The sequence below is a fragment of the Malaclemys terrapin genome, chromosome 3 (genome assembly GCF_027887155.1).
Source record: "Malaclemys terrapin pileata isolate rMalTer1 chromosome 3, rMalTer1.hap1, whole genome shotgun sequence".
Taxonomy (NCBI): Eukaryota; Metazoa; Chordata; order Testudines; family Emydidae; genus Malaclemys; species Malaclemys terrapin.
In genome coordinates, this window is record NC_071507.1 from 19,274,891 (window position 1) to 19,296,913 (window position 22,023).

Here is a 22,023-nt window from a genome sequence, read left to right on the forward strand (position 1 = left end):
CCAACCCCCCTGTCCCAGCTCAGAGCCTGCACCCAGCACCCAAACTCCCTCCCAGAGCCCACACCCCTCCCACAACCAAACTCTCTCCCAGAGCCTGCACCCCATACCCCCTCCTGCACCCCACCCCCCTGCCCCAGCTCAGAGCACCCAAACTGCATCCCAGAACCTGCATCCCTCCTGAACCCAAATGTTCTCCCAGAGCCTACACCCCAAACCCCCTCCCACACCCAAACTCCCTCCCAGAGCCTTAGGCAGGTGTGGGGGGCGGGACTTAGACCCATTCTAGGCACCACCAAAAATTATACAAACCTGCTGCCCCTGTTCCCAGCCAGCCATTTAGACTGACGATCTTTTGCCTAGTGGGTGTTCCCTAGGTGTAAACACATTTCTGATACAGACACATAGTCAATATTCCTAACTTCAGTTACAAAAATGATACATGCATACAAATAGGATAATCATATTCATAAATCATAACCTTTCCAGTGATATCTCACATGACATATCTTTTATAAAATACATTAGAATTATGCCATAATATATCAGAGTAATATCACCATGAAGAATATGGGGTGCAGTGTCACACCAGGCTCTCCTGTCTCTCCATCCAGTGTACGTTCCCCTGAGCTAAAGGGTGGTTAGTGGGGAAGGTTCTCCTCCACAAATATGACATTTTGCCTGAGATATGGGCAGGAATGACAGTGCTGCCAAATGTGTTGGTGTCACACCAAATGCATACGACGTGGTAGGACTGTAGAGAATATGAGATCAGATGAGAGTCATGAGGTGGAACAAGATTGCAGAGGGATAGAAGTATCCTTTTCCATGACTTAAAAAAAAGTGGCCAATAGGAGATCAGCCAGTACGGAATGGGATTCTTCAAATCCATGTAGGACTAAGTGGGAAGGAGTCTCCCCAATGGCTGTATTGATTTGGAGTTTAGTGGCAAGGAAGGAGTTTAGTTTATTAGATTATTGTTGAACAAAGCACAAATTGTGATGGTGTCTTTTTATTTTTAGATGTAACTTATTTTAACCACTTGAAAAATAAATGGCATGGACAGCAAAAGATCACACATGAACTGTCAGGTTTTTTTTAAGTAATCATGATGCTTACAAAAGAATCCTAACATAAATATGAGTTTAGATAAAGCAGCATAATTTATGGACAAGCAGGATGTACAAAATAATGGCCTCTGGGCTCAGACAGTACATATGTCAGCTGTTGTTACTGAGGATGAGAAACAGGGTTTATTAGACCTGCAGCAAGCACAAAACGACTTTGTTTTGTAGAAATAACACACATTACAAACTAATTATATAATGTAACTCAACTTAATTTGCAATAAAGTAAATAGTTCACTTTTTAACAAACACAAGTAACCATTGTGTGAATAAGCTGAAAATGTATCTTGTAAATTATTTTTCACTTCTGAAGTGTAGAGGAGAAGATAATTCCTGTGGAAACAGACTGTGACATCACCACATGCTTTAACTTTCAAGAAAAGCTCTTTGGAAATCGGTAGAAAACATACATGTAGGTCTCAAATCATTTTAATGAAGAGGTCTTACCACAGTGGTCTTAGTCATGTGTAAAGATATGGAAAACAAATTAAAGTGTGGGATTGATTATATTTGCATGAAGATGTAAGAATTTTATTAACAGTCCTTCTTCTTTCTTGCTGCTTTCATATCTAGGGTCAGCGTAACTATGGAGAGAAAACAAAACCAAGAATTCATTCAGAAAAAAAATCCTGGTGTAATACCCACACGTTTCATCTTCTAACAGTATTTCATGATTACTGAATAATTAATAGTGGGCATAGGTTCTAAGAGGTATCACCAGACCCTGCTCTTTCCATTGTTCTGAGATGCAGCAAAAGTAATGTGGTTCTTCAGTGTAGGGGTGGGAAGGATTAGGGAACACGTGCAGGGAATGGGCACCACTGTTTGTCATGAAGCACACTTCTGTGAGCCTTGTATGTACTGTTTGAGTACAGAGTAGGAGCAAATAAGATGAAAGACTAGGATGTCCAGAGGCTGCTCCAGGCAATCTGCCACCCTAGACAACACTACAATGTGCTGCCTCCGCCATGCCACTCAAATTTGGTCTGGCTGCCCCTCTATCATGATGGAGGGGTGGCTGGGCCAAGTCTGCCACCCTAGGCAGCTGCCTAGCTTGCCTATCGTGAGAGTGGCCTTTGAGTACGTGGATAGACCTGCTGCTCTCTGGACCCCGCAGCAGTTGTCCTTGTGGATTAGGGACACTGGAATTATAAGTGCTGAGTGGCTCTGGTGCTTCTTTGTGACCCCGGGGAAGGATTCTACTGAATTTTACTCCTGAGAGCATTCTGCGCAAAAACAAAACAAAACAAAAAACAAATTCTGCACACAATATTTTAAAATTCTGCAAATTTCTGCCAATTTTATTTGTCAAATAAATGTGGACGTTCCAGCATGGCATTGGGGAGCACAGGCCACTGGCTGCACAGAGGTGGGAGGTCACTATACAGCCCCCCCAACTCACCTCGGGCACGGACTCAGTGGTGAGGCTGCATCTATCCCTGACACAGCTCAGGGACCAGGCCTGCCCCAGAAACACCTCAGGCCCCTGCCCTTCCATGCCAGTTGAACCCCAGGTGGGCCAGACAGGCTCAGCAAGACAGGATCCAAGTGTGGAGGGGCTCGGTGTGGGGGGATCCACATGTGGGTTGAGAGTGTTCCGTGTGGGGCAATCTGGGTGTGGGCAGCTCAGTTGGGGATCCAGGTGGAGGGGGGGTCTGGGTGAACAGGGGCTTGTTGGGTGGGTTCTGGGTGCAACGGTAATGGGACTCTGCAGGGGGGTCCAGGTGAAGGTGGTTTGGGCTCAGCGTGGGGGGGGGTCTTGGTCTGGGGGGGATAGAGCTCGGCAGGGGGGTCTGGGTGTGGGGGGGTCAGTGGGGGTTCCAGATGCTGGTGGAGTGGTGCCCAGTTGGGTGGGGAACCAGGTGCATCTGGTTGGCGCTTGATGGGGTGGGGATCTGGGTGTGGCTCGTCAGGGTGGTCCAGGTGCAGGGGAGTGAGGCTTATCGGGGGGGGGAGCTCTGATTGCAGGGGGGGAGGCTTCATGAGGTATAAGGGGGTCTAGATGCACAGGGGTTGGGTGGATGGGGGAGCAGCTCCCTATACAAGGATCCCTCCCCCTGCAGCTGAGGAGCGATGGACTCAGGAAACAAGTGTGTGTGGGGAATTTGCAGAGCTTCCTGCAGCCGGGGAAGAAATCTGGGAGTGGGTCTGACCTAACCCCGGATGCCATGCAGGGAAAGAGGAAGTCCCGTGCTCCCCAGCCAAACTGGGACTATCAGCTTATCCTGTCACAGGGTAGGAGCCACTGGCCAGGTCTTCCTTAGTGCCGCCCCCTGCCCCACAGTAATTTACCTCTCTGCCGGCTGCCTGGGCACCTGAACATAGTGCGTGCTGTGGAGAGTCATATGACCACTCTTGTGGCTTCCCCATCAGAAAGTCATTCCTCTGCAGGGAAGCAAAGAAATCTGCAGGGACATAAATTCTGCGCATGTGCAGTGGTGCAGAATCCCCCCAGAAGTAGAATTTGCAAGCTTCTGAAAGTTGTTACATAGCCTATTCTGGCTTGTCTGGAAAATTAAACTACTGTTTGCCTTTCTTGCACGGCTAACAACTCGACTGTAACTGAAAAACTTAGATCCAATTTCATGGCTTCCGAGTCATCACAGACCTCCGATCAGACTGCACATTTGAACAAGTTCTGCCTCAGACCTTCTATGCTGTCTTCTTCTCCCTAAGCATTAGTTGTGTGGCTGACACACAGTAGGCCCATATTTTCCCATCTCGGACTGGCAGTTAATTACTACTGTTCTTGTCTGCCACTCTTCCTTCAGCCTCTTCTTTCCTCTGATTGGTAGCTCAGTGCTGCTGTGCTTGATGTCACTCAGGGTTTGTTTACACTGCAGTAAAATAGGAAGAACCAGAGGTGTTAAATAACTTTATTTTAAAAATGGTCAGAAGTTTCAGGAGTTGTCTTCAAGCAGGATAATCGTGGAGGGCCAATAATAGTTGAAGAAGGATAGAGTACAACTATTTTTTTTTTCAATTACCTAGACACATCAAAGACAAATAATTACTTTAGCTTTTACATTTATCCTGAAGAGCACGCTACCTTTTCTCTTGACAGAGTTAATAGGTATTTTTAAAAAAATGTTTACAGTTAGAGGATTATGGAACAGATCAGAAGATAAGATAAATGTGTCATGCTTCTGAAATTTAACCCTATGCTTTTTATATTGCAGGAATAGAATCTTATTGTGATGTGTATATGCTGTAAGAACAGGGAAGTTTTCAGAGATCTTCACTTATTTTCTTGTCTAAATAAATTAAACAAAGTTCATACTGTTATCTTACTCCCCATCACTGAATTATTAATTTTAATTATTCTCTGTGAATGTGAATAAATGTCATCTGTCAACCAGTTAGAAGTGCAAATAAATAGTGATTGCAATCTTTGCAAATACAGTTTGCAGAATTGAACGGAGAAGCTGAGAAGTTGACCTAGGTGACTTTATTCTATAGGGAACAATTATAATGCCGAGGTCACCTAAAATTGCTTGTTTCACCGATTAGTAGTACCCATGTGCTTAATTTTATGCACTGGGAACAGTTCCATTGATTCCAGTTGGATTGTTAGCGTGTGATGCACAGTACATAGTAAGTTTTTTGCAGGATACAGGCCTAGCTCTTCCTAGCTGCAGACGCTCCTAGCCCATTGGACAGTAGTTCTTATGTAAGCAAGCCCATAGCAGACATCAGTTTCTATAAGCTTTCTCCATGAAAATCAAAGTAGTTTTGATAGCTAATAGAATTAACTGCATTAATTCATATACTTCATCTAATGTATCTAAAATCTTAGATATTCACAAAGGTGGGTAGTTTTGAAGTCTGACTGTTGAGACTAGAGAGATCAATAAAAAGTTAGTCTACAATCCGTAGGCCCTAGAGAAACATACACTTCTGGGATCCTGCCTTCTAATCTGAATAACAACCACCACCTCCGGTTCCGTTTTTTATTCTTTGCTGGTCCCAAAAGAGGCATTGTTTGCTATAATAGTCACAAAATGATGGGAAATGCAAGCATAAATGGGGGGCGGACACAGAGGAGGAGAGATGGAAGGAAGGGCAAAATACACCTCAGTGATGTTCCCTCCCATACATGCCACTGCAGTAAATTCCCATCCCAGACTGTACACTTACTACTGTTGGAGAAGGAAGTGGCTTCTTTACCCAGTGCCACCCTCCTCTCCTTTACTATGTTGGGAATGGAAAAGTGAGTCTCCGTTGCATGGTGGAAGGGTGAGGACTATCTCTTCCCATTCATCCACTGGTGCAGATGTGTGGGTGAACTGAAAAAAATTCACTCACTTGAGTGAGTGGTGGCATTACCTAGCACATGGGGTCACAATACCCCTCAAGTGAAGTTCTTTCAATTGACGCAGAAATCTGCATTGGCCAAAACAAAATGTTGGTCGTTCTCCCCCTGCCCTCAAAATTGGAGTCCTACTAGGAACATGCCTAGTTTGCCAATGAGTTGCTCTGGTCCTATCTACAAGGTCTAATTTATCAAATGCGTCATTTAAATGGTTTAGAACACTGAAAATATTTAATTTTTTTCAACATTTTCCCCAGAATTAAATCTTACCTAGACCTCTGGTGTAAAATTGGTACAGGAATTATTTCATCTTCATAGAAACCAAACAAAATTTAAATAGAAATGGAAATATAAACTCAGCCCTATACCTTCTATTGAGCAGCTACCAGTACATACATAATATCGATATAAAAAAGTTTATAAGTGGGAATCAGTTGTTTTTTCTAATACTGTACTTATTTCTGTTTAACATGCTAACAACTATTCAAAGGTTGCTGAAATATGTGGAATTGTGTTAGTAACTGAGTCAATGCTTCACTGTGTAATGTAAGCTACTAGAATTCCTACAGCATAGCATATGGTATACCAATGTTCTTTTTTTAAATTGACAGGTCCATGTAAATCCTTGTTTTTATCAATCATCCGAGAATAGCCATCTATTACCATTGGAAACAGATGAATGGCACTCTTTGAGCCCAGGTGACAGCTTTTCCCTGTTAATAGACAAATACATTTTCGAGGTCCTCTCTACACACTCAGATGTGGAAAGCACACTAAGGTAACGCTATCCGATGTGGAAAAACCTATAGTAATACTATTTGTAATATAAACTTGTTAATTATAGTTTTCTAAGGCACAACAGACCTTGAATGAATAAAAAATAAATCCAAATAAACATCTGCTTAAAGTCAAGTTTAAATTATTGTATCTCTTCCTTAAGAACATAGAGGGAAAGCATAAAGTAACTAGATCAATCCATATCCAATATACACTGCAGTCCCAATCCTGGAGCCCCAGTGAGTGGTTTATTGTAGTATCTGGCGGGGAGGTTGTGGGGAATGAGAAACATGTATCTGCTTTATCATTCTTACCTGTCAATGTTTTAATAAATAGATTCAAAAGTGCTTTTGTATCTCACGGGTGAGATTTTCAAAGGCATGGCACCCAACTCCCATTGAAAACCTGTGTTTTAGAAATTGTGGGGGGAACGGAACTTAAATAGGTAGTATAATGTTTAATGTAATTTTAATTTAAAAAATAAGCTTTGGGTTAGCAACCAATAAAAGGATTCTACTTCCATACATCCTGATCTCATAAGTAGGAATCTTGTTTTTAAAACATTTTAGATGCAGCCCTTTAGATCTAACTTTTTTTCTGGTAAGTGAGTTACCAAAATATTTATTGCTGGAAGAGCAGAAAAATGACCACGAACACCACTCTCAGGGGACAACTGATTTGAAAGATTGAAACAATTACATTGCTGATAGACACTGTACTTCAGATAGTTCCTATAGTAACCAAAAACTACTGCATACCTTAAATTTTCAATTCACCGTGTGTTTTCTTTGATACTACATACTTTCCAAGTTGTGAAGAGGAGAGAGCTAGTAGACGGGCAAATGTTAAAGTACAGTTGAAGATCCTGAATCATATTTTAAACTGTTAGAAATTTTTAAACTTTAGAATTTTTTTTAAAATGCACTGACTTCTAGTTTTCCCGAGGGCATTATGGTTGTCCACAAGCCTCAGTGGAACAGCCAAGAAGATTTCTATTTTTGTTAAAAAGCAAAAACCTATGTAAAGATTGAAAAACATAAATAGATGAGTGTCAAATTTCAGCCTAGTGCAAATGTTTATCAATTACCTGCTATTTTATGACAAAACAATGTATGTTGAATTATACAAGTATGTAAGTAGAAGTTAGACCTATGCGCAAGTACCGTGCTGAATTAGGCCCCAAATGAAGAAGTGCATTTAATCTATTATATATAGTTTTGTTTACTATTTCTAATTTGTAAAGCAACAACAATTTGTACTCTCTACTTGGAAATAAGCTAGTATAACAGAATGAAAAATGAGCTACTGCTACAGAGAATGGAAAATGAATGTTTGTTTGAGATATGAAAGCTGGGAATGAAAGTTTGCTTTTCTGTTCTATTTTAAAGAATTTTATGCTGCTGATTACTACTGTAATATTTGTATCTTTTAGAATTTGAATAACACACTTCAAAAACTGCATATTTAATGGTAAAAATGATCATTTTCAATAACGCAGTAGTAGTATTATAAGTTAACTGCTCCTACAGTTAAATGAAGGCAGAAACCAGTTTTTCTTCTTCGAGTGCTTGCTCATATCGATTCCAATTAGGTGTGTGCGCGCCGCATGCACGATCGTCGGAGAATTTTCTACCCTAGCAATACCCGTCGGGTCGGCTGTGGAGCCCCCTAGAGTGGCGCCTTCATGGCGCTGGATATATACCCCAGCCGACCCGGCGCCCCCTCAGTTCCTTCTTACCGCCCCTGACGGTCGTTGGAACTGTGGAGCGCGGCATAGCTGTTCTCCACTCTCCCTAGCTTATTCCGTTTATAGATAGTTATAGTTATAGTTGTAGTTGTATATAGTTAGATAGTTGTTCAGTTTACTCTATTAACAGTTGTTATATAGTTAAAGGGGATTAAGGGGGTTGTTCTTTCCCCCTTTTTCCCTCGGCGCGTAGCCGGGCTCATGCCCAAGGCTCCCGGCTTTAAGCAGTGCGCGTCCTGCGCTAAGCCTATGCCCACAAGTGACCCGCACGACTCGTGTCTGAAGTGCCTGGGAGAGTCCCATCAAACAGATAAGTGTAAGATCTGTAAGGCCTTCAGACCGAGAACCAAAAAGGAGCGGGACTTTCGACTTCGGCAACTCCTCATGGAGGCGGCACTTAGCCCGGACGCTCCATCGGCGCGTCAAGCCCCAGCGCCAAGCGCCTCGGTGCGCAGTGCCCCGGCGGCACCGACTGCCCCGGCACCGCGAGTGGAGTCAGACAAGCCTCCGCGGCACCGGACCCCTTCGGCACCGCACCGGCACCGCAAGTGCCTCGGCACCGATCGTTATCACCGGGACATAAGAAATCCCGTAAGGCGCAGGAGACTGCCGTCCTGAAGACGCCGGCCCCCCCGGAGCCGGGGGTAGAGCCGCGTCCACCGGCGGAGCACCAAAAGCAGGTGCCTCCGGCACCGTCGACTCCGGCTCCGAGGCCGTTGAGTCCGGTGCAGACGGGATCACCACCTCGATCAGTGGTGGAACCGTGCCTCCCGTCGACCCCAGAGACCTTTGCGACGGCGAGAGACTTGATTGCTCTCACGGAGCCGGCACCGCCCCAACCACCAGCACCGGTGGCCCCTTGTCCGGTGCAATCCAGGGGGAAACCTGCCTTGATGCGCCCACCATCTCAAGGACTGGAACCACGGCACCGATCCAGGTCCCGAAGCAGGTCCCGACGCCGCTCGCAGTCCCGGCGCCGAATATCACCTCGGCACCGGTCGTACTCGCGGCTAAGATCATCGTCGCGGCACCGTTCTACGTCCCGGCACCGATACGAGCGACGCTCGACGTCGAGGGGCCGCTCCCGGCACCGGGCCTACTCGAGATCGCCGTCCAGGTCAGACTCTCGGCACCGACGCGGTCATCGGCACCGATCCCGATCCCGGCACCGCTCACCGGCACCGCATAGAGACAGATCGTCTCCAGACCGGCACCGTACGGCACCGTATCTCCCAGAGCTCATCTCGGCGCGGTCGGCACCGCCATGGCCTTCGAGATCGGCGTCTCGCTCCTCCGATGGGGCATCGAGATCGGCATACCCCCCTCAGGGGCAGGCCGATGAACCGGACATGGGCCACTGGCAGGAGATAGCGGAGGATCCCGCTCAAGGTCCTTCGCACTGGTCGTTCTGGACCCCGTGGGCGTACCACCAGGCACAAGGGGCTCCACCACCATCAGCCTCTCGCTCGGTGCACTCGGAGCGAAGGGCCCCAGAGTCCACCATCTCTCGCCCTCCTCCAGGGGGCATGGAGGCTTCCGTGCCCGCACCACCTGATGTCCCGGATCCAGGGGCAGGTGATGCTCCGCTCCAGAGCTCATTGGACCAGGACCCGCCCGTGGACCCCTTGCCACCTGAGGCATCTTCCTCATCTTCCCCAGATGAGGCGGTGGCGGGCACAATGAGCACAGGTCCACCCCCAATAGATCTCCGGGCACACCAGGACCTATTACGTAGGGTGGCGCGTAATATGGACCTACAAGCAGAGGAGATATTGGAGGTGCAGGACTCCATTGTAAACATCCTCTCTGCGGATGCCCCATCCAGAGTGGCGTTGCCCCTGATCCGTACGATCCAGGCTAACGCCAATACGATATGGCAAACTCCTGCCTTTATTCCACCCACTGCCAGAGGGGTGGAAAGAAAATACTTTGTCCCCTCAAAGGAATATGAGTACTTGTATACTCATCCCCAGCCGTGTTCACTGGTGGTGTCATCAGTGAATGCAAGGGAGCGCCACGGTCAACAGGCCGCAGCGCCCAAATCGAAGGAAGCTAAGCGCCTCGATTTGTTTGGGCGCAAGGTTTATTCAGCCGGGGGGCTACAACTTAGAGCGGCTAACCAGCAGGCGCTCCTGAGCCGCTATAACTTTAATTCCTGGAACTCTATGGGGAAGTTCAAGGAATTGGTCCCCCAAGACTCCAGGGAAGAGTTTGGGGCCTTAGTGGGGGAGGGTAAGAAGGTGGCACGGACCTCCTTACAGGCCTCCTTGGACATAGCGGACTCGGCTGCGAGAACCCTGGCTTCAGGTATCGCCATGCAGAGAATCTCCTGGCTCCAGGTCTCGGGTTTGCCTCCGGAACTGCAGCAAACCCTGCAGGATTTACCCTTTGAGGGACACGGATTGTTTTCAGATAAGACGGACTCTCGTCTGCAGAGCCTCAAGGACTCGAGAACAATCATGCGCTCCCTGGGGATGCATGTTGCGGGTCCCCAGCGCAGGCCATTTAGGCCCCAGCCTCAGCGATTCTACCCCCCCCACCTCGTCAGAGACAGGACTCTGCCATAAGGCGGGGGCGAGGTGGTGGGAGAAGGTTGACCGGCCCTCAACCCGGTCAGAACCAGGGGCCACCAAGGCCACCTTCAGGCCCCAGGCAGAACTTTTGAAGGTGCGGTCAAGGACGGCGCCCCAGTCATCCCCCAGGATCCAGCCCCCTCCTTTCGGGATCGCCTCTCCCATTTCCACCGTGCTTGGTCCCTTATAACCTCGGACCGTTGGGTCCTTCGCACGGTGGAGAGGGGATACGCTCTCCAGTTTTCTTTATCCCCCCCCTCCCACCCCCCCTCCCTGTCCCTCTTCAGGGACCCTTCTCACGAGCAACTTCTTATACAGGAGGTTTCTACGCTCCTATCTAGGGGGGCCATAGAGGAGGTTCCATTAGAGTTAAGGGGCAGGGGATTTTATTCCCGCTACTTCCTGATCCCCAAGTCCAAAGGGGGTCTGCGACCCATCTTAGACTTACGCGGACTCAACAAATTTGTAGTAAAGTTGAAATTCCGCATGGTCTCTTTGGGGGCCATTATCCCTTCCCTCGATCCTGGAGACTGGTTCGCCGCCCTCGACATGAAGGACGCATACTTCCATATAGCAATCTACCCGCCTCACAGGCGCTTCCTACGCTTTGTTGTAAACAAGGTACATTACCAATTTGCAGTCCTTCCCTTCGGCCTATCCTCGACCCCAAGGATGTTCACAAAATGTATGGCCGTCGTGGCGGCATACCTTCATCGGCAAGGGATACAGGTGTTTCCGTATTTAGACGACTGGCTGGTACGCGGTCGCACCAGAGAGCAAGTTCGAGCTCACGTCCACATAATAGTGCACACATTCAACGAGTTGGGCATCCTACTCAACGAGGAGAAATCCACTCTAGAGCCTACCCAGAGAATAGAATTTATTGGGGCAGTTCTAGACTCCGGACGTGCACAAGCTATCCTGCCAGACAATCGCTTTCATACCATCACAAGCCTCATTCAAGGACTCAGGGCCTTCCCAACTACCATGGTGAGGTCGTGCCTCACCCTGCTGGGTCACATGGCTTCTTGCACGTACGTAACCAGGCATGCCAGACTTCGGCTTCGCCCACTCCAGACCTGGGTGTCATCGGTATACCGCCCATATCGGGACAGCCTGAACATGGTGATCACGGTTCCGAACTCGGTCCTGACCTCCCTCACCTGGTGGCTAGACCACAGTGTGGTTTGCGAGGGGATGCCGTTTCACGCACCACAACCCTCTCTGCACCTGGTCACAGACGCTTCATCTCTGGGTTGGGGTGCCCTTCTCAACGAACACCATACCCAGGGCCCGTGGACTGCACCCCAGCTAGCCCTGCACATCAATGTTCAGGAACTGATGGCGGTGCGCCTGGCGTGCCAGGCATTTCTCAATCTCCTACGTGGCCGCTGTGTGTTAGTTCTCATCGACAACACCACGGCCATGTTTTACATCAACAGGCAAGGAGGAGCACGTTCGTCGACTCTATGCCAAGAGGCCATTCGCCTATGGGACTTCTGCATCGCCCACTCAATCCATCTCACGGCATCGTTCCTCCCTGGAGTCCAGAACACTTTAGCGGACCGACTCAGCAGGTCCTTTCAGACGCACGAGTGGTCTATTCGTCCGGACATCATCTATTCCGTTTTCCAGAGGTGGGGGTTTCCCCAGGTAGACCTGTTTGCATCTCGAGTCAACAGGAAGTGCCACAAGTTCTGCTCCCTACAAGGGCGAGCTCCGGGCTCTCTATCGGATGCGTTTCTCCTCCCCTGGAAAGACCACCTGTTTTATGCCTTCCCTCCCTTTCCACTGGTCCACAAGGTACTGCTCAAACTGCGCAGAGACCAGGCACAGGTAATTCTAGTCGCCCCAGCGTGGCCGAGGCAACATTGGTACACCACACTGTTGGAGCTCTCGGTTCAGGCACCGATCCCGCTTCCGTTGTGTCCAGATCTCATCTCTCAGGACCACGGCCGACTACGTCACCCCGACCTACAATCACTCCACCTCACGGCATGGCTGCTCCATGGTTCACCCAGGCAGAGCGGCAATGCTCGCACTCTGTCCAACAGATTCTGCTAAGCAGTAGGAAGCCGTCAACACGGACCACGTACTTGGCCAAGTGGAAGCGGTTCTCCTGTTGGTGCGAACAACGAGCCATGTCCCCGTTACAGGCACCTATTCCTCTCATATTGGAATATCTCCTCTCCCTAAAACAGCAGGGTTTGGCGATATCTTCAATTAGAGTTCACCTGGCCGCTATATCGGCCTTTCACCCAGGGAAACTCGCGTCCTCGGTATTCTCTAACCCGATGGTCGTTAGATTCCTCAAGGGCTTAGACCGGATGTACCCACAACAGCGTCAACCCGTTCCGACGTGGGATCTCAACCTGGTTCTTTCTAAGCTCACAGGGCCTCCATTCGAGCCAATGACCACCTGTTCACTTCTGTACCTATCCTGGAAGACAGCCTTCCTCGTAGCCATCACCTCAGCAAGGCGCGTTTCTGAAATCAGGGCGCTTACATCCGAGCCCCCTTACACGGTTTTCCATAAGGATAAAGTGCAGCTTCGTCCACATCCTGCCTTTCTTCCTAAGGTGGTCTCCCCGTTTCACTTGAATCAGGATATATTTCTCCCAGTCTTCCATCCTAAACCACATGCTACTTGCCAAGACCAGCGTTTGCATTCTTTGGACGTACGCAGGGCCCTGGCTTTCTATATGGACCGCACAAAGCACTTTAGAAAGACGACGCAACTCTTCGTTGCAGTGGCCGACCGGATGAAAGGCTTACCGGTCTCCTCACAACGCCTATCCTCCTGGATCATGTCTTGCATCCGGACTTGCTATGAACTGGCAGGTGTCTCAACACCGCACCTCACTGCTCACTCCACGAGGGCCCAAGCTTCCTCGACTGCCTTTCTGGCTCAGGTTCCGATCCAGGACATTTGTAGAGCCGCAGTTTGGTCATCAGTCCACACGTTTGCAGCTCACTACGCACTGGTACAGCAGTCCAGGGACGATGCTGCATTCGGATCAGCAGTTTTGCACACAGCAATGTCTCACTCCGACCCCTCCACCTAGGTAAGGCTTGGGAGTCACCTAATTGGAATCGATATGAGCAAGCACTCGAAGAAGAAAAGACGGTTACTCACCGTTGTAACTGTTGTTCTTCGAGATGTGTTGCTCATATCCATTCCAAACCCGCCCCCCTTCCCCAGTGTCGGAGTAGCTGGCAAGAAGGAACTGAGGGGGCGCCGGGTCGGCTGGGGTATATATCCAGCGCCATGAAGGCGCCACTCTAGGGGGCTCCACAGCCGACCCGACGGGTGTTGCTAGGGTAGAAAATTCTCCGACGATCGTGCACGCGGCGCGCGCACACCTAATTGGAATGGATATGAGCAACACATCTCGAAGAACAACAGTTACAACAGTGAGTAACCGTCTTATTTTATGGTCAATAATGCAAATCTGGTTTCACCTTGTTATATTGGGGTTTTGTATGGTCTTACCCTTAACCTTGGATCTTAAGCGGTGCTGACTGATGATTTGGTTGCTTTTAGGCAACCATGTAATTTGTTCCCTAGATACATCATAGTAAAAAATTGCCAACAGACTTAAGAGAGAGTTATTCTAGCACAATTAATATGTATGGTAGATGCAATACAGTAGAGGTTTTTTGTTGGTCTCTTAATATCTGAAACTGAGGTTTGCTTCTACATTATGACATTTGAGTGAAAATAGACATTTAGAGCAGAGATAAACTTGTGTTCAGTTCAAATAGATAAAGGAAGTTTTTGAGATTTTTTTTTTCCCCACTAAAAGATGCATTTTAATATACTATAGGAAAAATAGCAAGATTGCTGCAGATGAAACAGCAAATAAATCCTCTTCAAGTGGTCATCCTATCAAGATGTCTTGTGATCCATCTTTAGTAGAATTAACTTCATGTTCCAATAACAACATACAAGTGAAAGCACATTCTCTATTGGAAAGGACAGCAGAAATTCCAAAAAATGAGACTTCTTCCAAGAGTTCGGTGGGTGTTAATATCTGATTAAATATTGCAACATGTCTGTATTTTTGGAAGGGTGGGCTGAAAATCGGGTAAAATGAAAATTGTTTTTGTTCTTGTCTCTGTACCTTTTTAAGCCCTTCATGGGGGAGTAGGTTCTTTGACAAATCGAGGCTGTTTGAGAATACATTATTTTGATTTTATTTACTATAATAGAATTTCCAAAAAAATTGTGGCTGTTACAAAAGCCTTAAGCTGACATTCCTGAGCTTTTTCTTATACTTGCAGCACTATAAACAGGTGCAAAGCAGTAAAAGATTTCTTCTGAACAAAGAATGGCTTTGTTAGTGAGTGATATCAGAAATAAAATTTGTATTTTGTGGGAGAAACAAGTGTTGAGTTCTGATTATGTCCTTACAAAACCTGTTGTGTTCCAAAGCAGTGTGATATACTGGAAAAAAGGTCAGGTAAGGTCAGGGCTCTGACTATGAACAGGGAAATGCCCCAAAAGCCATTGCTTAGGGGAATGTACAACACAACACAGTGCTTGTACCCTGCTGAAAAGCCTCTGAAGTTCACACTCGTCACGTGCTCTGCATCTAGAACCGTGGACACACAGTTCTGGGGCTAGGTCAGGGAATAAGATCCACATGTCCTGTTCACACAGCTTCTTCCACTTGGTTACAGCTGTGGAGTTGTGTGTTCAGGGTCAGACAGAATACAGAAAAAAGGTTCATATTACCCTGCCTTTGTAGTGTTAATGTTTCCTTATGTTTGTGGTAAAGAGGCTTAGAGCCAGAATTTGCAAACAACAGAATTTTCAAAACTGTCTTATCTTACTGTGGCTGAGTAAAATGGCTTTCAGATAGTGTAATTATTGAGATGCCAATTTTATTTTATTTTTACTACTGTTGCTTTTCTAATGGAGAAAGCAATGTCATGCAAAGACAGACACGCAGGACAATTGCTCTTTGATAACATACTATAGCTGGTATTTTTCTTTCTAAGTACAATTGAAATGCCAGCCTTCATCACACTTACAAGACTTCCAAAATATATTTTATCCCTTCTTAAAAGCAGAGTCTGTATATTTTTCTTGTTTCTCTAGCCCAGTTCTGGAGTCTTTGTTTCTGAGCATAACTTAGCAGGGAGTGAAATAGCCACTTGAAAAATGCTGAACTTTTTTGCATCTCCCATTCTGCATAGGAATTCAGTGTTCCTTACTCTCACTGTCTCCAGGCTTTCTGATGCTTCAGTGGGTACAAGCCATGTGGCATCAGTGACAAGGTATCAGTGAGATCTTTTATGAACCTTTTGGTCTGTAAATGAACATAGGCTTTCTTCCAAGGGTTAAGGAGTAAAGAGAGGCTTCTTTAAATACTGAGAGAGTAGGTGGTGCCAAAATGTTCAGCATTATGACTGGGTTTTGCTTCTGTTAAGCTGTACCTACAAGAAAACCAGATCCATTCAGGCTCTTTATGAAGACAAAGCTGCTTACAAATGTCTTTTGAACCAAGTCTTTTTTTCATAGTTTCTGTATCCTAAAACTAGAAAAAAAAAGTACTATGGTACTAATCAACAAACATTATTTCAGTTGTTTTCTGCTAGTTGTAATGAAAGTGAGGAGCTAAAGCCTGTCTGGAGGAAAAGAATGCTTCCATCTTGGATGTTGCAAGGAGACCTCATGGTTCAAAGTCTTTCAACTCCAGTCCCTAAAAGAGGTAGGTTAGTAATGAATACAAAGTACTTCCCTTATGACAATATGCATATTCTCTGCTTTGATCTCATCTGACCATCAATATGGTAAAGTGGGGGTATAAACTAATTATTTTTCCTCCATGGAATCCTCTTTACATTCCTCTTTATAGTTTGACAGATGACTGAACATATTCGCTTCTATTGCTTCCCTTGTCTCACATGTTATGGTCTCTGGTGTTTGCAGCATGCATCCAAAGAGAGGGTGAGCTAACAATAACCTGATGTTTTAGCACTTTTATTCTGACCTGTAAGCCTGACACAGAGGGCACATTTGCCTTCCTAAAAGCTTGTTGACAATTTCTTTCTTTTACATGTTTGGTTTTGTTAATGTTTTTTCTTGATAGATTACACCTTGATGACAAGTTTACCTGTGTAACAATACTGATTAGTTTTATAGTGCCTGTAGTTCCAAAAAAACGTGTCTTGAAGTTTTTTTCCCAAATTTCAGCAGCATCAGCAATACTGTAGCAATCTTTCTGCAATTTGTCCAAGGCTATGGAAACAGGTTTCAGTGTATTTAGCACATCTTCTACATTTCTCTTTAGTTTGTTGTTGTCTACTTTTATCATTCTCTAGTATACAGAATGGGCAAGGTGGGCAAGGTAATATCTTTTATTGAACCAACTTCTGAGCTACACACCTTGTCTCCCTAATATCCTCGGACCAACACAGTTACAACAACTCTGCAATTTACCAGTATAGGAAGACATGGTAGGCAGCCCATAAGAATGGTGCAAAAATGAGTTCACTATCCAGTTCATCCAGATTGTTCAGACATGTCTGCAGCATCATCTTCAAAGTCATTGCCTTCTAAGAAGCATGTTTCATAATATTTCATTCTGAGAACCAGACCTTGCATCTCTTTGCTGCACTGTTTATATTTGGCACATGTTCCTTTTTTTTAAACCCTGAGGTACAGGGATTTGTTGAAGAGATTCCCGAATGGGGTCTTTTTTTTAATGACTTGCAGCCAGTGCTGGTTTTTCCCCCGCCAGTTCCCAGATGTTGAAATCAACACAGGCTGCACTCTGAAGAATGTTGTCCCTTCTTCCCACAGTGTCCTTCACTCTGACACCAGTGTTGCTTCTTTCTGGTTGCACACATTGCTCCTTCTCTCTTGTTACATAACTCCCCTGTTTGTTTGTATCTCCGTCTGTGTACGCATGCAAGGAGCTACAGGAAGGTCATTAATTTGAAGTGCCTTGAAGCAAGGGCTGGTGGTTAGTGGGCAGATCAATGTTTTTCCACGAACTAGAGATAAGTTTTCATGGTTGGTGGAGTCATAAGTATTCAGAATTTGAGAACTGAGCCAAGCAGAGCTCAGATTGGGAGAAGAGTATGAGACCTTGCAGATGGGCTCAGTGGATGATCCTGATGAGATGCATGATAACGTCTCCTGGCATCAGAAGCCAGGTCCCAATGCCTGGGATAAGTTTGCCAGCCCGTGCATCCCCCACAAGTTCAAGCCCAAGTACATGACTTATTGTGCCATATTTATGAACTTTGAAGTCAAAAGTTAGATGCTTTCCCCCTTATTCTTTCTTTATATAGAAAAGCAGTTTTTAACTCAAAGTTTTTGATAGAGGTTCATGCATGTTGCATATTGATATAGGCTTCAGCATATTTGTTTTTTATTTAAAAGTTTTAGGAGATTATAATAAGTTGGGTCTTACCATATTTTGTATTACATTCAGATTTCATTTTAAACAGCTTTATTTTTAAAATGAAAAACTTAAAATTTAAATAAAATTTAAACAAATCAGATTTCAGTTTAAAAAAAGACCACTTTTTTTTTTTTTTTTTTTTCAAAAAAATCATCAATTTTTAGCCATACTGGGTGAGAGGTAGCAATGCAAGTCCATCTGTAAGGTGGATGAGACTACTAGGGTAGCTTCTTCCTAGAGTTGTTACTACTTGCTACCCTCACAAGAATCTGGGATTTGCTTGAAGGAGCAAGGAAGGCTGTTCATCAGAGACAGGAGTTCAGAGTAGTACTTTTGCCAATATATTAGTTCCAATTTTTGAAGTACAAACTTCTTTGGAAAATGAAAATATTGTAAATTCTTTTTTTTGTGAAGACTATCATTATTTTACAGTTAGTCATGGTAACTTACCATTGTTTTGATGTTTGTAAATAGAAGTTACTGGAGAGATTCACAACTATGATGGTGAATGACACTTTGGTGCTGATTACCTCATTTAAAATTGTTCAGTCATCCACCCCATCCGATCATATAAAAGCCTCTAGAATTCTTCACAGGTAATGTTAAATACTGTCACTTTCCTATAAATGGATAGTAACAAAACCATTCCATATTTGTCATGTATTGTCCTATTTATGATTCAGATATGAGTATTAATATCATTTAGTATCTCTGAGGGGGAAGCATATTAAAATGTGGTCTGTTAGTTTAATTCAATATGACACAGGGTACAGATTCAGTCTATTGATATTTGACAAGGAAAAGGATGAAGCTGTCATTGACTTCAGCGTTAAAAAAATTTAACACATAGGCTTCTGGTGTACTGGGACCACTGCCTATCAAACTGACCAATATGGTCTCACTGTTTCTTTGTGCTCCCTCTCTGTATTGATCTGTCCTCTGTCTTCTACTTAGATTGTAAGCTCTTTGGGGCAGGGGCTGTCTTTTTGTTCTGTTTGTACAGTGCTAGCACAGTGGGGTCTTGGTGCGTGACTGGGGCTCCTAGGTGATATGGTAATACAAATAATAAACGAATCTGACTTTAAAATGCTAACAACAATCCAGGGAAAGAGGTTGTTTGGGTGCTGATGGCTGAGAATTTTCCTCTTTAGTGATTTGTATGCATAAACTGAGTGGTGTTCTTTGAGTAGTGTTCCTGTGGGTGCGCCACTCTAGGTTTATTCACGACCCTGCACCTCAGTTCCGAGATTTTTAGGTATCTGTGTCTGCTCGGTCCACACATGTGCTCTCTCCATCTCCTGCTCTGGTGGGCCACAAGACAGTTTGTTTACATTGACCGTCCGCAGGCACGGCCGCTCGCAGCTCCTAGTGGCCGTGGTTCGCCGTTCCCGGCCAATGGGAGCTGCGGGAAGCGGCATAGGCCACAGGGATGTGCTGGCTGCTGCTTCCCGCAGTTCACATTGGCAAGGAACAGTGAGCTGCGGCCACTGGGAGCTGCGAGCGGCCGTGCCTGTGGACAGTCAATGTAACAAACTGTCTCGTGGCCCACCAGCGGATTACCCTGACGGGCCGCTGGTTACCCACCACTGCCTTATGGCAAAGTACAATCATACCGACCACTCTAAGTTAAATGCCTTCATCAGACATCTCCCAACTGATCAAAGAGAACACTTTCCGGCACTTATTGCTGAGGGTCAGCTCCTCGTGAGGACATTGTTGCAGGCCTCTCTGGATGCTATTGATATAGCTGCTTGCTCCATCTCAGCAACAGTGGTTATGTGGAGAGCTCCATGGCTTCACCTTTCTCTCTTTCCAAAGGAGGTACAATCCACAGTGGAAGCCCTCCCATTCGAGGGATCCAAATTATTTGCAGAAAGAACAGGCAAATCCCTCTAATACTCTAGAGCAACGTTGCATTCCCTGGTAATTTACACACCTTCACAAAAAAGGAGATACAGTAAGTCCCAGATGGCACAGAGATCCCGGCCAGCTCAATTTCCTCCTCCCCAGTGGCATTATGAACCCCAACGGAAATGACAAAGACTACAAAAACGGAAACTAGCTGCTCTACAATCATCAACATCACAGCCATCAACATCTGAACACCAATGTTGATTGGTTGGTCGAGGCCCCGAGTTACCACTGCCACTTTTATTTGCTGCAACAATCAACATCTGCATTCATTTGGTGACCATCTTATTCTTTCATCAAAACTGGGAGCACATAATCACAGACAAGTGGGTATTGGAGATCATCTCCCTGGGATATTCAGTCCACTTTTACCTCCCTCTCCCCTGCCCACCCCCGCCTGTTCCTCTTTGGGGACCCTGCCCATGAGCACCTTTTACGTCAGGAAACAAACTATCTTCTGGACCTAGGTGCTATAGAACCAGATATTAGACTTTAAGATTGTGACCTAGAGCCAGTTGAAAAAATTCCCTTTTTATTTCCATGAAGAGTTTAAATAAAACTTTTTTTGTTCATTTTTTTCAAAAATATTTAGATTTTTTTTCAATGATTCAATATAAAATGAATTTGAATTTTTTCATTTATCTTCCATTCTCCAAAAAACCCACCTTTCTCTTTCTCTCATTTACTTCCTCCCCCTGTTTTTCCTAGCTTGCTCCACTTGCTGCACTGTTCCCACATTGTGCGCTGGTGCATCAGGAGTGGGACTATAGCCCTGGCTTCCTCTCTTCCTCTTCGGCACTGTATACCCCAGAAGAAGTAGATACGCAGTGGGTGGGACTGTAGATTTTGCCTGGTTTGTGCAGGCTGCAAGAGGAGCAGGGGATTCTCTATTCACTTTCCCATTCACTGCTGGCTGGTGTAATGGCTAAGCAGAAAGTGTCTCTCAAATAACTCCTATAAATAGGCCTACCAAATTCACAGCCATGAAAAACGCATTATGGACTGTGAAATCTGGTCTTTTGTGTGCTTTTCCCCTATACTATACAGATTTCATGGGGGAGACCAGTGTTTCTCAAATTGGGGGTCCTGACCCAAAAGGGAGTTATGGGGGGGGTCACAAGGCTATTTTAGGGGGTCATGGTATTGCCACCCTTACTTCTGCGCTGCCTTCAGAGTTGGGCAGCCGGAGAGTGGCAGCGGCTGGCCAGGTGCCCAGTTCTGAAGGCAGCGCCCTGCCAGCAGCAGCACAGAAGTAAGTGACAATACCATACTATGTCACCCTTACTTCTGCACTGCGGCCTTCAGAAGCCGGAGGGTAGCGACTGCTGACGGAGGGCCCAGCTTTGCAGGCAACATCACAGAAGTAAGGGTGGCAGTACCATACCATGTCATCCTTATTTCTGAACTGCTGCTGACGGCAGCTCTGCCTTCGGAGCTGGGCTCCCTGCCAGCAACCACTGCTCTCCATCTGCCCAGCTCTGAGGGCAGTGCTGCCATGAGCAGCAGTGCAGAAGTAAGGGTAGCAGTACCGCATTCCCCTACAATAACCTTGTGACCCCCCACAACTCCTTTTTGGGTCAGGACCCCTACAATTACAACACTGAAATTTCAGATCTAAATAGCTGAAATCATTACATTTACAATTTTTATTATCCTATGACTGTGAAATTGACCAAAATGGACAGTGAATTTGGTAGGGCCCTAACTATAAAGCAGTACATTTAGCAGAATCAGGTTTACTATAGTAACTTTCTTGTGTAAACTTTAATGGTCTGCAACGTTTCATGATACTCTTGTGTGAAAGATACTACATAAAAGACATATTGTACAAGCCATTTACCTGACTAACATTACATAGTTAATAAGCTACAATATCAGCCAAATAAGAGAGTCCAGTATGTCCTCTGCCATGCACTGAATCTCTCTCCCTTAATCATTCTTATGAAGCCCCCTTCTCAAATCATCTATTCATAGCGGTTAATTTTGTATATTCAAATTTAACAGAGAGGACAGCAAGTAAAGACTACTGTAATCAATTGAAACTGCAGTGGAAGTATAGATAGTCAGTATGTAACTACCTGACTTGGCCAACATAACTCAGCTCAACACCTCTTATCTTAGGAAAACTGTTGATTCTTAATTTGGACAATTTGTCGTCTTA

General features: G+C 45.7%; 1 protein-coding gene across 3 annotated transcripts in view; it reads left to right on the forward strand.

The window, feature by feature from the left end:
* Positions 1-22,023, forward strand: part of APLF (aprataxin and PNKP like factor) — a 103,769-nt gene that overhangs the window by 29,193 nt on the left and 52,553 nt on the right. For all 3 annotated transcript variants that reach the window (XR_008444484.1, XM_054023855.1, XM_054023854.1), the window contains exons 3-5: positions 6,048-6,214; positions 14,361-14,553; positions 16,124-16,250. Coding sequence is in view for 2 of the 3 variants with exons in the window: in XM_054023855.1 (XP_053879830.1) it covers positions 6,048-6,214; positions 14,361-14,553; positions 16,124-16,250 (487 nt within the window). In the remaining variant the exon portion in view is untranslated. The remainder of the gene's footprint in view (positions 1-6,047; positions 6,215-14,360; positions 14,554-16,123; positions 16,251-22,023) is intronic.